At 41.3% G+C, this 12,521-nt stretch overlaps 1 protein-coding gene across 1 annotated transcript; it reads left to right on the top strand.

The window, feature by feature from the left end:
• Positions 1 to 3,894: 3,894 nt before the first annotated feature.
• Positions 3,895 to 10,992, top strand: LOC114570252 (uncharacterized). Its single transcript, XM_028600494.1, has 3 exons — positions 3,895 to 3,963; positions 9,298 to 10,574; positions 10,707 to 10,992. The coding sequence occupies exons 1-3, from the start codon at positions 3,895 to 3,897 to the stop codon at positions 10,990 to 10,992; spliced, it is 1,632 nt and encodes a 543-aa protein (XP_028456295.1).
• The last annotated feature ends 1,529 nt before the right edge of the window (positions 10,993 to 12,521 follow it).

Genomic DNA, 12,521 nt, shown 5'->3' with positions numbered 1-12,521 from the left:
TTTGGCAATGTTCCTGAGGTGAAAGAAGGAGGTCTTGCAGAGATGTTGGTAATGTCAGATGATCGAACCTGGTGTGGGGTGCCAACTAGAATGGCTTCAGTCTTGGAGCTGTTTAGCTGCAGAAAGTTTTGGGTTTGTCTTGAGGTGCAAACATGCTGCTACATCATCTCAGTAGAAAAACATCCAGTGTAGGCTACTCATCCATTCCGCGGAATGAACCCAACACAAGGTATGCTAACTAACGTCTGCTGCTCTCATCCACTGCGCTGTTTTACACAGCTAGCCTACAGCATGCTACTCTACAAATAGCCATGTTTTACAAACAAGCTAAAACAAAAGCTTCCAGTTTGTATTTCTTATCTGATTACTCGATTAATTGATGAAATAATTGGTAGAATACTCGATTACTAAAATAATCGATAGCTGCAGCACTACAGTTCTCTTGTATTTTACTTGCCTCATGGAAAATGTTCCATGTGTACTCATTTATGCATTAGGGGTGGGCGATACTGGGAATTTTGGTATCGATCCGATACCAAGTAAGTACAGGGCTAGTATGGCCGATACCGATACCAATACTTTTTACTTGTGACGTCACGATCATTGAATAATTTTGTGATTTTGCCTTTAGTTAGTTGATTATGATTATGATAAAACACAGGACAATGATTTTAGGCAAATCTAAATGTTTTTATTTACTAACTAGAACAATATAAAACAATGTAACGGTATAAAAATAATAAAATAAGTGTTTGTTTTTTTTATTCCAGTGAAACAATTAAGATATTTTTCAACTGGCTGAATTTATGATAGTAGTTTTATCAGTCTGCTAAAATTGCCTCTCTGATCACTGTGAACAACATTGCCTAATGCTGGAGATTACCTGGATACTCCTGATTTCTTGGCTGAAATGCCTCTGCCAGAGACCTCTGTCTCTGTGTTGGGGGTCTGGTTTGGGGTTCTCCCCCATCCTCCTTCTTCCTCGTTTTTTGCAGCTCAGAGTTCTCTCTTTCTCTGAACTGCTTTAATGTGTTTATACAAATTGGTGGTGTTACCCAACCCGGTGTTACCACAGTGGCAAATTACTTTTTTGCATACATCTCATGTGGCAGTGTCCGTATCAGCTGGAGTGAATAAACTCCACACAGCGCTTGTTTCTTTCCTCCATCATCACAGGCTTCTCAGAGAGAGAGAGAGAGAGAGAGAGAGAGAGAGAGAGAGAGAGAGAGAGAGAGAGAGAGAGAGATGCACTGTTTGCACATTGTGCACAGACTTGGAGAGACACCAGGGAAAATGAATCGCCTAAATGAAAAAAAATAACTACTGTTTGTGTAGTGTTCAATGTTGTCATCTGTCTTGTTAGTCTTTATTCCCCATTGAAGTTCCACAAAAATCTTGTGTTTGCATTTTCGATGCGTTTTGAGGTGAATTTTCAGGGTAGACGGAGGGGAGGGAGGGATGGAGGGGAGGCACTTCAACAGCACGGCGCTGCCCTTCTAGTGATACAAGCGCTTGTGCTACTTGATATTGCTGTTATAGCCTTGTTTCAGTCAAGGGAAAAATGTCAAAAAGACAAAGTTTGCTTAACTTGTTCAAATACGCTGGCCAGTCGGATCCCAAACAAGCAAAAACCGTTTCTGCCAATCAAGAATGTGGAGACCACGGTGGGTTTTTTGGTTAATTTAATAGTCCGATGGATAATTGCTGCTTGTGAAAACATTTTTTTTTTTTTTTACATTTCGCACCGATGCAGTGCGTGTTCTGAAATAAAAATAAAATAAATTTTTTTTTTTACTCCGAGAAGCTACGTAGGCAGTGTCATTTTTTTTTTTTCGTTACCTCCAACCCCCGTTTTTCGCCGGATCCACCCCCCCCTCCGCGCTCCAGGACCTCCCACTTTAGAAATTATATAGATAATTAGATCGATACGCTCAGCCCTATTGTGCATAAGGTGTCTGTACATGCAGAAGAAGGTTCACTTAGTTTGAAGGGGCTATAATAGCATCAGTGAATGCTTGCTTCTTTGAACTGCTTTAATTTATCATTTTATTTCATCTATTAATTTTATTCTGAAGGTGGAATAAATGCAAGATCTTTCCAAAGTCAGTGAGTCTCAATCTATTCTGTTGACTTTCCCTATCTGCATTGTTCTATTGGCCAAGAGAATGTAGTTTTATAAATCTCAAACTCCGTTTAATGGTTAGGAAACGTGTTGCCGTATAAACCTGCAACTCAATGGCGTGTTGATTTTAAAAAACTATCGAGAAGGTATTAATAATGGTATTAAAAGGTATTGAATTTACCTCCAGGATTTCTGTATATACCCTGAAAAACAAACCACCTGGTGTTGACTATCTTGAATATAAGTTGCTTAAGCCAATTCAATCAGGAGAGACTTCGTTTGCAGATATGCAAAATAATTTACTGTACAACTGTATGATATGAAATGTACAAAGTCTTTTGGAGATTAGACTCCATCAAATCAATAATATATTTCAAGGGGGTAGAGAACAGGAACATAACCCCCCGATGGAGTCCAGACACGGGTGGCGGCGGACAAAGAGACCAGAGACCGGACCGAAGAGGCAACGGAGTGGGCAGCCGGGAGAAACACGACATTTTTTTCACATGCTTACAGAGGAAAACCCTCAACAGCCACTGCCCTGACTCAGATAGTTGATGATTGGTTCAAGGATATGGAGGAGAGGAAAATAATAGGTGTTGTAATGCTTGATATTACTGCAGCATTTGATATAATTGACCATGACTTACTGTTATAAAAACTGGAATATTATGGTTTTTCACGGACTGCATTATTATGGATGAAAAGTTATTTGACTGACAGAAGACAATTGGTTTACTTTAATGGAAGCTTTTCAAAAGGTAAGGCTTGTGGAACATGGCGTGCCTCAAGGAAGTTGTCTTGGGCCGCTCCTCTACACAATCTTTACCAATGATCTTCCATCTGTTTAGATAAAGAATGCATTTAAGTGTTTGCTGATGATTCCACTATATATTTAGCAGGAACTGATATTGGTTATTTAAATATAAAACTACAGAGAGAGCTACAGTCAGCGGTGGACATGGATCAGGAGATGTGTGTTGTAGCTGGTTGTGCTTTGCATGTGTGGGATTCTGAAACGTCATTAAATTCGGGAATTGTCGTTTCTTTATTCAAAGTCAACAACAGTCCAAAGTAGTGCTACTTTGCAAATTTTTGCTGCCAAAGCTCCGCTGCTCTCTCTCTCTCTCTCTCTCTCTCTCTCTCTCTCTCTCTCTCTCTCTCTCTCTCTCTCTCTACTCCTGCTCACTGCTCACTCAGAGCAGAGCAGAGGGGGAGTGGCCAGCGGCTAGAGCGGCAAAACCCAATGTGTGCTTCTTTTACCTATATATTTAACGATAACATTTGCATTTGTAATCCAAACAACGTCAAACTTGGCAGTGCACTTACTCGTGCCCATAGCAAGACACCTGTCAAGTTTGAAATCCATCGGACTAACGGTTCAACAGATATGTGCTTAACACCCAGACAGACAGACAGTTCCGGTTTGGTCAGAGGACTCAATTCAGTGTCTACAGGAATGCTACTGCTGTACTGATTGAGATCTATTTAAAAATGAATGAAAGGACATTGATGAGCTTACAGAGACTGTATAGATAGATGGTATAGATACTGCATACATCCCCTTCTGTGAGGAGTTAGTCATTCCTTGTAAACTCATTTCCATATGTCCAAATAATAAACCTTGGGTTTCCAAATCTGTTAAAAGCATAATTAATCAACGAAATATTAGCTTCAAGCAAGGTAACATGACTCAATATAGAGTATTTCAAAAACAAGCTAAAAAGGAACTTAAGCTTGCAAAACTTAACTATAAGGACAAAGTTGAGAACATGCTGAGCACAGGCAACTCACATCCTGCATGGGAGGGTGTGAAAGCCATGATGGGGATGCAGTCTAAGGTCGGTTACACACTGGAAGCGTCGCGCGAGCGTGTCAGCCGCGTGGCGTGTCAGTTTATATTTGGGCTCCCATGGTAACAGGTTAGAGCTTACACACTGCCGGCATGAGACGTGTGCATGCTAGAAATAGAACCGACGCCTATTTTTCACGCGAGACCCCATTGTGTTGGAAGAGTTTCCAAGCAAAATAGAATAGGAAAATATGTTTATATGTCATCTAGACACGAAAGCATATTAATAAATGACATCTTGATGGTTTAAAGTCTCGATGTAGATATAAATGTAATAAAAGATTTCAGAGAAAAGATTTTCAAATATTGCACCTGTCATACAGAACGAAATATTCTGTAACATATTTTGCAGTCAATACTGCTGATGTTGTCTTGCTTTAATCAAATCCGTAGGCTCTATATAAATGGTAGGATAGGCTACGATAACAACGTAGTGTGTGTTCTGAGTGACGGTCCAACATCAGATAGGTTAGATAGGCTCTTTACAGCTACACTAAGTTGTTATAAACAGACAGCCCACTTACCCATTTTTCAGAGTTTGATTCGGTCGGCACTGTGTCCCGAGATCAGCCCTCCCTGTACCTAGCAGCAGGAGCAGCGCCGCGTCAGACACACTTCTGATGTGTAGGACACAGAAAAATCCATGCATGCAGTGTGTAACCGGCCTAAGAAGTGTCCGATTTCCCTCAATGGCATGTCAGACCTTGCCCTCTGAAATGAATTGAACACTTTCTATAATCATTTTAATATTTATGACTTTAGTGAGGAGTTGTCAGTCTTTAATAACGTTGCCCCTGGGCAGAGTAATGTCCAGGTTGAAACACTCTTCAGAGGTATTAAGGAAAGAAAAAGTCCTGGCCCCGACGGCATTGGAGGCCGTATATTAAAGAACTGTACTGAACAGCTGGCAGACGTTTTTTGTTTTATTTTCAAAATGTCCTTACATCTCCACACCATTCCTAATCTTTGGAAAGCTTCAATTCTAGTTCCAGTGCCAAAAAATAAGACTCCAGAGTCTTTAAACGACTTTAGGCCTGTGGCACTCACGTCCCTCAGTATGAAGACGTTAGAGAAGATCGTGAAGGATGAACTTTTGAACTCTGTACAAGATCTACTACACCCGCTTCAATTCGCCTACAGACCAAATTGGGGAGTGGAAGATGCAGCATGTACTCTTTTTAACTTGATCTATACCCATCTTGAGGGTGCAAAGAGCTTTGTGCGGCTGCTATTTATCATTAATTTGCTGACGACTCGGTAATAGTGTCGCTGCTGATGCACAACAACCCTGAGTATGGTGCTATGTTGAATGATTTTACAGAGTGGTGCAAGTCGTCTTTTATGAACATTAACATGAAAAAAACTAAAGAAATGCTGATCGACTGTAGAAAGACTCCCCCCACCCTCTCTCCGACCCTTATTAATGATCAAGCTATCAAAGTAGTGAAGCAATACAAATACCTTGGTATTATAATAGACGACAAACTCACATTCGAGCCTCAGGTTGACGCTGTCTGTAATAATGTAAATCACACCAATGCATGTTTTTTTATCGTAAACTTCGCAATTTTAATGTCGATAAGACCTTTATGAGGATGTTTTATTGTTGTTTTATTGAAACTATTATTTCTTTTGCCCTGAAGAAGGCCCAGTCAGTCCTAGCTGACGTAAGCCACCCCCTGAACAGCTACTTCATGTTGTTGCCGTCTGGCCGCAGATTCTGTCTGCCTAAATGCAGGCCAAACCGACATAAAAACTCTTTTGTTCTTAATTAGGCTTTGTTAATAATTCAATGTGAGATGTGGACTTCTGTGTAGTATAGATTTATTTTTGTCCTTTATTGATGGTGTCTGTTGTTTGTATAGCCTATATGTTGTTTATGTTGCATTTTATTGCTGCACAACGAATTGCCCGTCGGGGATAATAAAGACTCCTTGAACCTTGAACCTTGACTTCCAGTGTCCCCGACTCCCAGACTAACAGATCAGTACAATATTGGGACAAACAGTCCATCATCTTGGCAGCATCACCTGGTCAAGGCACAGCACTCGAAAGAAAAAAATACAACAACAATAAAAAAACTGTACTGTTATGCAGGCAGTCCTGAAAACAAAAGTAAAGACACTGTGGAAAAGCCAGAAGATAAGATCCCAGTCCTGGCCACACTAGTCACGCCAACCAAGGCTAGTGGAGTCTTTAAAGTACGGAACGTAAATAAACCAACAGCCAAAAGAAAAACTTGCGGTAACATTAGCAAATGGAGGCTTAAGGCAAAATTAGCAGCTTAGCTATGAGTCTTGAAACAGTCTTACCAGAACAGTACATCATGAAGCAGGGGGGTTAGCATGCGCTAGCATGACGGGAGCTAACCGTGGACCATTGCCGAAAGCTATGAAGTTACAATAGGCCCTCGTGAGGGCGAGAAGCTAGCAAAAGCCAGCTATTCAGGCAGTATTAGCACAGCCGCAAGGTTGCCTGGCAAAGTCAGTCCTCCGTGGGTCCCAAGCTAAGTCGGTGCTGAGAGGAAATTAAGTCCTGGGCAGCCGGTTCTAATAAACAAATTAGCCGGGAAGCGCAGCATAGGTCTGGGGCCCAGGTTGTAGAGCTGTTTCAAAACGTTGTTTGGCCACCTCGGGTGAGTAGTCCTCAAAGATATGGATCGGGGGGCCGCAGAGACTGGGGCTTGTTTCCCGCGAGTCACGTTTGCTTTCTTCTTTTCCTAAACCCAACCCCGTTCTTATTTTTCTTTTTTATAATTCAAATATCATTATTTATTATAATATATTTTATAATTGTTATTCTACTCCGCCACCAGACGGCGCCTGCACGGAGTCAAACGTTTAGCTCCGCCCACATATAGCCCAACTCCGATCTGCGTACTGCAGTGAGGTGCAATTGAGCAGAAGGAGACAGTCTAACAAGTGACAAGGCAGTATGTGAAAGTGTGTCAGCGAACAAAGAAAAACTCAGGGTTTCATAGGTGAGCATGCAGAGGGAGGGACTGTATTTGTTGTCGACTCAGCAATCCCGGTCTTGCTGATTCTGCTCATTTTCTGCTTAGTTTGTACTGCTTCAGGGTATTGGCCCTTTGCCAGGCCGTGTAGCGTCAGTACAGAGGCAGAAAAAGCCATGGTTTCCTTTTAAGATAATGGAGCACTTATAATGGATCCCTATAACTTATATATTATAATATAGAAAACAGAGTAAATACCATATAATATAAAAGTAAATACATATAAAGTTACGAGAATATAAAAAAAACATGCAGTAATGGATAATTATGAAAGACAAATCACACATCAGTATGACAAATAAAAACTTTCCACCTCATCTGTCTGTCTGTCTGTGTGTGTGTGTGTGTGTGTGTGTCTGTCTGTGTGTGTGTGTGTCACAGGTGGGTTTTATGGGGATATCCCATTGGAGGCCCTGTTGCAGTCACAGCAGCTGACAAATCTTGCTGCTGTATTCGTACATGGTGTTATCTCTCCCAGCAATTTGGAGATTTCCCCCCTGCCATCCAGGCTGTCAAAGTCTAATATATACTGGCAGATATCAAGTCTCTGTGGATGGCAGAGATCTGTGGGTAAAAAGTGTCCATGATGTCCTGGTAACGGTCCAGCTTGAGTTTGGGAGCCCTGGCTTCATTCCTCAAGCCAGCTGTCAAAAATTTGGGGGTTACTTTTGATTGCTACATGAAATTTGATAAGCAAATCAGCAATGTTGTTAGAATGAGCTTTTTCCAGCTTCATCTCCTGGCTAATGTTAAGCGCTTCCTTAACATGCATGATCTAGAAAAGGGGATTCGTGCCTTTATTAGTTCAAGGTTGGATTACTGTAATGCTCTTTATGTTGGTCTGAATCAGACCACCATCTCACGACTCCAACTTGTACAAACGGCCTGGCCCTGGAGTATTTGTCCGAGATCTTAACCCTGCGTGAGTCTCAAATCAGCTGGTTTTAGAAGTCCCAAGGTCAAAGTATAAACGGTGGGGTGATCAGGCTCTTGCAGTTGCTGCCCCGAGACTCTGGAACAAGCTACCCCATGAAATTCGGATGACTAGAGATGTAGCGCTTTTTAGGTCTAAACTCAAAACTTATCTGTTTAGAAAGGCTTTTAATCAAGGTCGCAACTACCCAGTGTCAGAGGGCTATGCAGCAACAATTTTGGCGCCCACCCCCCACAAAAAACATAAATAAATAAATAAGTGTGCCCCCCGTTCTGATATGTTTACTACGTCCCCGCTGTCACACATAGGCTAATTGTTATATTTTCCATCTCTGTCTGCACTATTTTTTTCCCCCAAAAAGGACACAGTGAATAGGTTGGTCAACAGAACTTCAAACCTTACTGGACATTTAGTTTTGTGTGGTCTAACTAATAGAACTCCTACCTGATGACATCACTGGGCTCATCTCTACCTGATGACATCACTGGTCTCATCTCTACCTGATGACATCACTGGTCTCATCTCTACCTGATGCCATCACCGACCTCATGTCTGTCTCATTCACTCCTTGCCTGTGTTCTTCTCCACTAAGACATATTGTCAAACAAACATTAAGTAATAGATTTTCCATATTAGTTTTTCCATAATATTAAGAAATGAATCTGTTGGTATCAAGTGGCTCCCCCTACACTTCCACCTAATGTTAGACCTACCTGTTGCCTTCCCCTGTCTTTCCTGATTGACCATCCTCACACCTGAATGAAATGAACTAACTGTTAAATATAGCAGCCGAAATTCAATTCTTAAATCAGCCTAGTGATGGCATTAGGTAAGACAACTATTTTGCAGTAAGGTTGTGCTGCTGTTTTTTGGGATTTTAAAAAGTACAAATATGGAGAGCCACTTAGCACAGAGACCTTTAAATAGAGAGACATAGAGAGAGAGAGAGAGAGAGAGAGAGAGATGTGACCCTGTAAGTACAGCTTCCATGTCACCCGACAGATGTAACTATAGGCCTAGCCTGTATGTCTGACAGCTAATGGTAACACAAAATCTATCTCTGAAAAGTCTCTCCTCTCTCTCTAGGTGTGTCTGTGGCGGCCTCTCTCCACAGCCAGGTCATGCTAACTCAGTACATTTAAATGCACAGCAGTAACCAGGGTATGGTGGATGTTGAATTTTCAAATCTGGAGCATTGACGCTCCTCTGTGATTGAACTGCCAAGGTTGTCTTCATCTTATAATCTGTCTGAATGTGAGGAGAGCCAGACGTATCTGCCAGAGAAAATAAAACACCAGCTCGGCAGATTTGTTTGGTTCACAGATTATAAAAACCACCCTAACATTTTTTTCCATGTTATGTTGTCTGTGTTGCAGTCATGGCTGTCTGCCTCCATGCTGTTGGCTTCAGTGATCCTTCTTCTTTATTGGACGACATCCTCAGCTCGCTCACAAGATCCCACTTCCTCCATCCTCTCAACATCCTACAGGGTGAAGAGAGACCAGGCTTTCGAAAGCAGAGAGAAATGGGAAAAATCTTTAGCAGCTTTAGCAGCAGCAAAAGACGTCATCCCTTTAATCAAAAAAGTGATTGAAAAGATCGATACCAAAAAGTTGCCAGCTGTGATGAAGAGTCTCGCCAACTTTGCCAGCTTGGCACCTGGCATCGGAGGTCTGATCGCCCCTTTTATCAACATGGCCTTGATCTTCATCCCTCAGGATGACCCGGTGCTGAACGAGGTGAAGAAAGGGTTTGAAGAAGTGAACAGGAAGTTGGACTCTATCTCCATCCAGATCTCCAACCTAGAAACGAATGTGGAATGGTTTAACTACGCCAGCGTCTACTCTCAAGACGAACTCCTCATCCTCAATGCCTGGAAGAAGTTCAATGATCTTCTTCAGAACAGCCAGTTGGTAAAAAGTGAAGAGGACAAACTCCGACTGGCAGAGATATACGTCAACTACTATGAGAACACAGGAACTGAAGCCAGTGTGGCCAACGTCTACCATTACCTGACAGTCTCAGACACGTCTCTCAGTGGAAACCTCAACAAACTGCTGAGGAAGAAGTTTAAATGTGATGTTGAAATGATTGGCAAATATAACGTCTATTTCAGCAGTTTGCTGTGGAAGGGGATGGTGCTGAACCAGTTCTACTGGAAACTGATAGGGTTGGACTCATCAGGTATAGAAGCTGAACACACCAAGATGTTCAAGAACGTCTCTAGAAATCAGATATCAGCTCTGGAATACTGCCTGACCAACATGCCGTTCGTGAAGGAAGACGTGGTGAGGATCAGCAATGGACTCAGTGACAAAAAAGCCATTGCTGATAAGGTGAGAGAGTTTCTGGACAATAAGTACAACTGGTACAACTGGGTGGTGATGGTGTACACAGATGAACATAACAATCATGTGATATATAATATGAAAAAGATCCCTGTGGGTAAGATCACTGTCAATGTGGGCTACACTCAGAAAGCAGAGGAGATAAGTAAAGAACAAGTAAAAAACAACCTGGATCGGTGCTACACGAAGAAATATGGCCCCAGCAGTAGACAATGGGACGTAGTTAAAATGTATGAGGATGCCGGGATGAAGATGCCCGAGAAGGACGAAACACTTTGTAATAAAAGTGCAACAGAAATTCCGCAGTGCAGTCATAACGTTGGTGGTGGTCCCCTTAGAGAGTTTGTTAAAGTGATGCATGCCAGTTCTATTCATACAAAGGATTGGGTTCAAGTCCCAGAAACCCTGTTGATTTCTTATTGTTTTCTGGATTACAGATTTTCTTTAGGATATACTCACGGTCTCTACATCTATTACTCCCGAAACATGTCTCCCTGCAACAATAACTCATGTCAGAACGGAGGAGACTGCAAGCCTCTGTGGGACACCAACAAATATTTGTGTGAGTGTCCTCCTAGTTACCATGGAGACACATGTGAAAACAAGATTGAGAACAAAAACATCTCAGCTATTGAAAAAGGCCTCACTGTGCCTGACATCACCATCAACGGCAAACTGAAAAAGATTCAATTTACACTAGACAACATGCGACGTGGTCGCTAACAACTACAAATCAGATCAATCTTTGTCACATACAGTATACAGTATATAGAGTATTCAGAGCTTTTCTATTTGCAGCTTTATGCTAAAATCAATACATTTCTCCCTCATTAATCTATATGTAATACCACATAATGACAAAGAAAACGGAATTTTAGAGGTGTTTTCTGATATATTAAAAAGAGGAAAGTTAAATAATACATTGACATGAGTATTCAGCCCCCTGTGCTGTGATTGGAGTCCACCTGTGGTAAATTAAACTGATTGGACATAACTTAGAAAGGCCCACATCTGTCTATAGATGGTCTCCCAGCTGACAGAAACCACACCATGAGGCTGAAGGACCTTCCTGCAGAGATCAGAGACAGGATTGTGTCGGCGAAAAGGGGCCTCCATGACTATAGATATAGTATAGATGGTACAAGTCTGGAACAACCAGGACTCTCCAACAGCTCTTAATTTCAAAGCCTCAATAGTCCGAAAATGGTCCCATTGGACAGAAAGTCCAATATTCCGACAGCTAGGTGTCACAAACACAAACTGGCATTGCTCCAAAGGCCCGTTTCTCCATAAATAAGCTACACATTCTCCTAAACAGAAGCACATGGCTAATTATTAGGCAGAATGACAACATCAATTCTGCCTTAATCAAAATTTGGACTCTGACTTGTCTTGGACTCAAACGTCTTTGGACTTGGTCTTGACTCTGACTCAAACCTTTTTGTACTCAGTCTTGACTAGTCCTGGTCTTGGACTTGTCTTGGACTCGACAAAGGTGGTCTTGACTACAGCCCTGGTCAGAGATGTGTTCTGTCTTTAGAAAGATGGAGGATGATGTGTTGATCTGTTGTTCTGTCCTCATTTCCCTGAATCTCTCCAGCTGATGTCAGCACAACCCAAACAGTCACTATACTATACTATATACTATGTACTATATACTATACTATTCACTATACAGGAAATACACCAGGTTTAGATATAATAATCTGAATATTAAAGCCCCATTTTATTCTGACTACAAAGTTTATTTCCGTTTTAAACCATCACCTGAGTTGTTTATTTTGATTCATTAAAAGTTTGAAGGTCCTGAAAATAATTCAATATGAATAATTAAAGTTATTAAAGTGACATTATAACTGTTGAGTTGCTGCTGATGACCCACTGCTGAGTCTGTTCCAGCTCAGTGTAACTCTGTTGTTCTTGATCCGACCACCAGATGGAGATAATGTGACAAGAAACTAATAAAAGAATTACTAACTAAAGACACGCTCCTTGTTTATTGTCAACAAACGTGTGAATATTCTGATTTGTTTGAATAAAAAGCACAAATTACAGTGGGAATTGACAACCACCTTCCAAATTTTTGTTTTAGACTTTAATATTCATCACTATGACACACTGCAGCTGGACCAATCACAACTCACTTAACTTATCATATCTTATTATTATTATCTGGATATTTAATGAGGCTTTGCCCTCAGATGATGATCTGATTGGATTTAGGGGGGTGTTATATGTGTATATGTGTGTGT

This window comes from Perca flavescens, chromosome 15 (genome assembly GCF_004354835.1).
Source record: "Perca flavescens isolate YP-PL-M2 chromosome 15, PFLA_1.0, whole genome shotgun sequence".
In the NCBI taxonomy this organism is placed as follows: domain Eukaryota; kingdom Metazoa; phylum Chordata; class Actinopteri; order Perciformes; family Percidae; genus Perca; species Perca flavescens.
This window is presented reverse-complemented; position numbering and strand designations above follow the sequence as displayed.

What these genes read in the sequence shown, in the direction of transcription:
- LOC114570252 (XM_028600494.1), top strand. Translation starts at nt 3,895, where the DNA reads ATGCTGAGCACAGGCAACTCACATCCTGCATGGGAGGGTGTGAAAGCC. An exon ending in TGATGGGGATGCAGTCTAAG is followed by an intron (nt 3,964 to 9,297) that starts GTCGGTTACACA and finishes TCTGTGTTGCAG; the next exon opens with TCATGGCTGTCTGCCTCCAT. An exon ending in AGTGCAACAGAAATTCCGCA is followed by an intron (nt 10,575 to 10,706) that starts GTGCAGTCATAA and finishes TCTGGATTACAG; the next exon opens with ATTTTCTTTAGGATATACTC.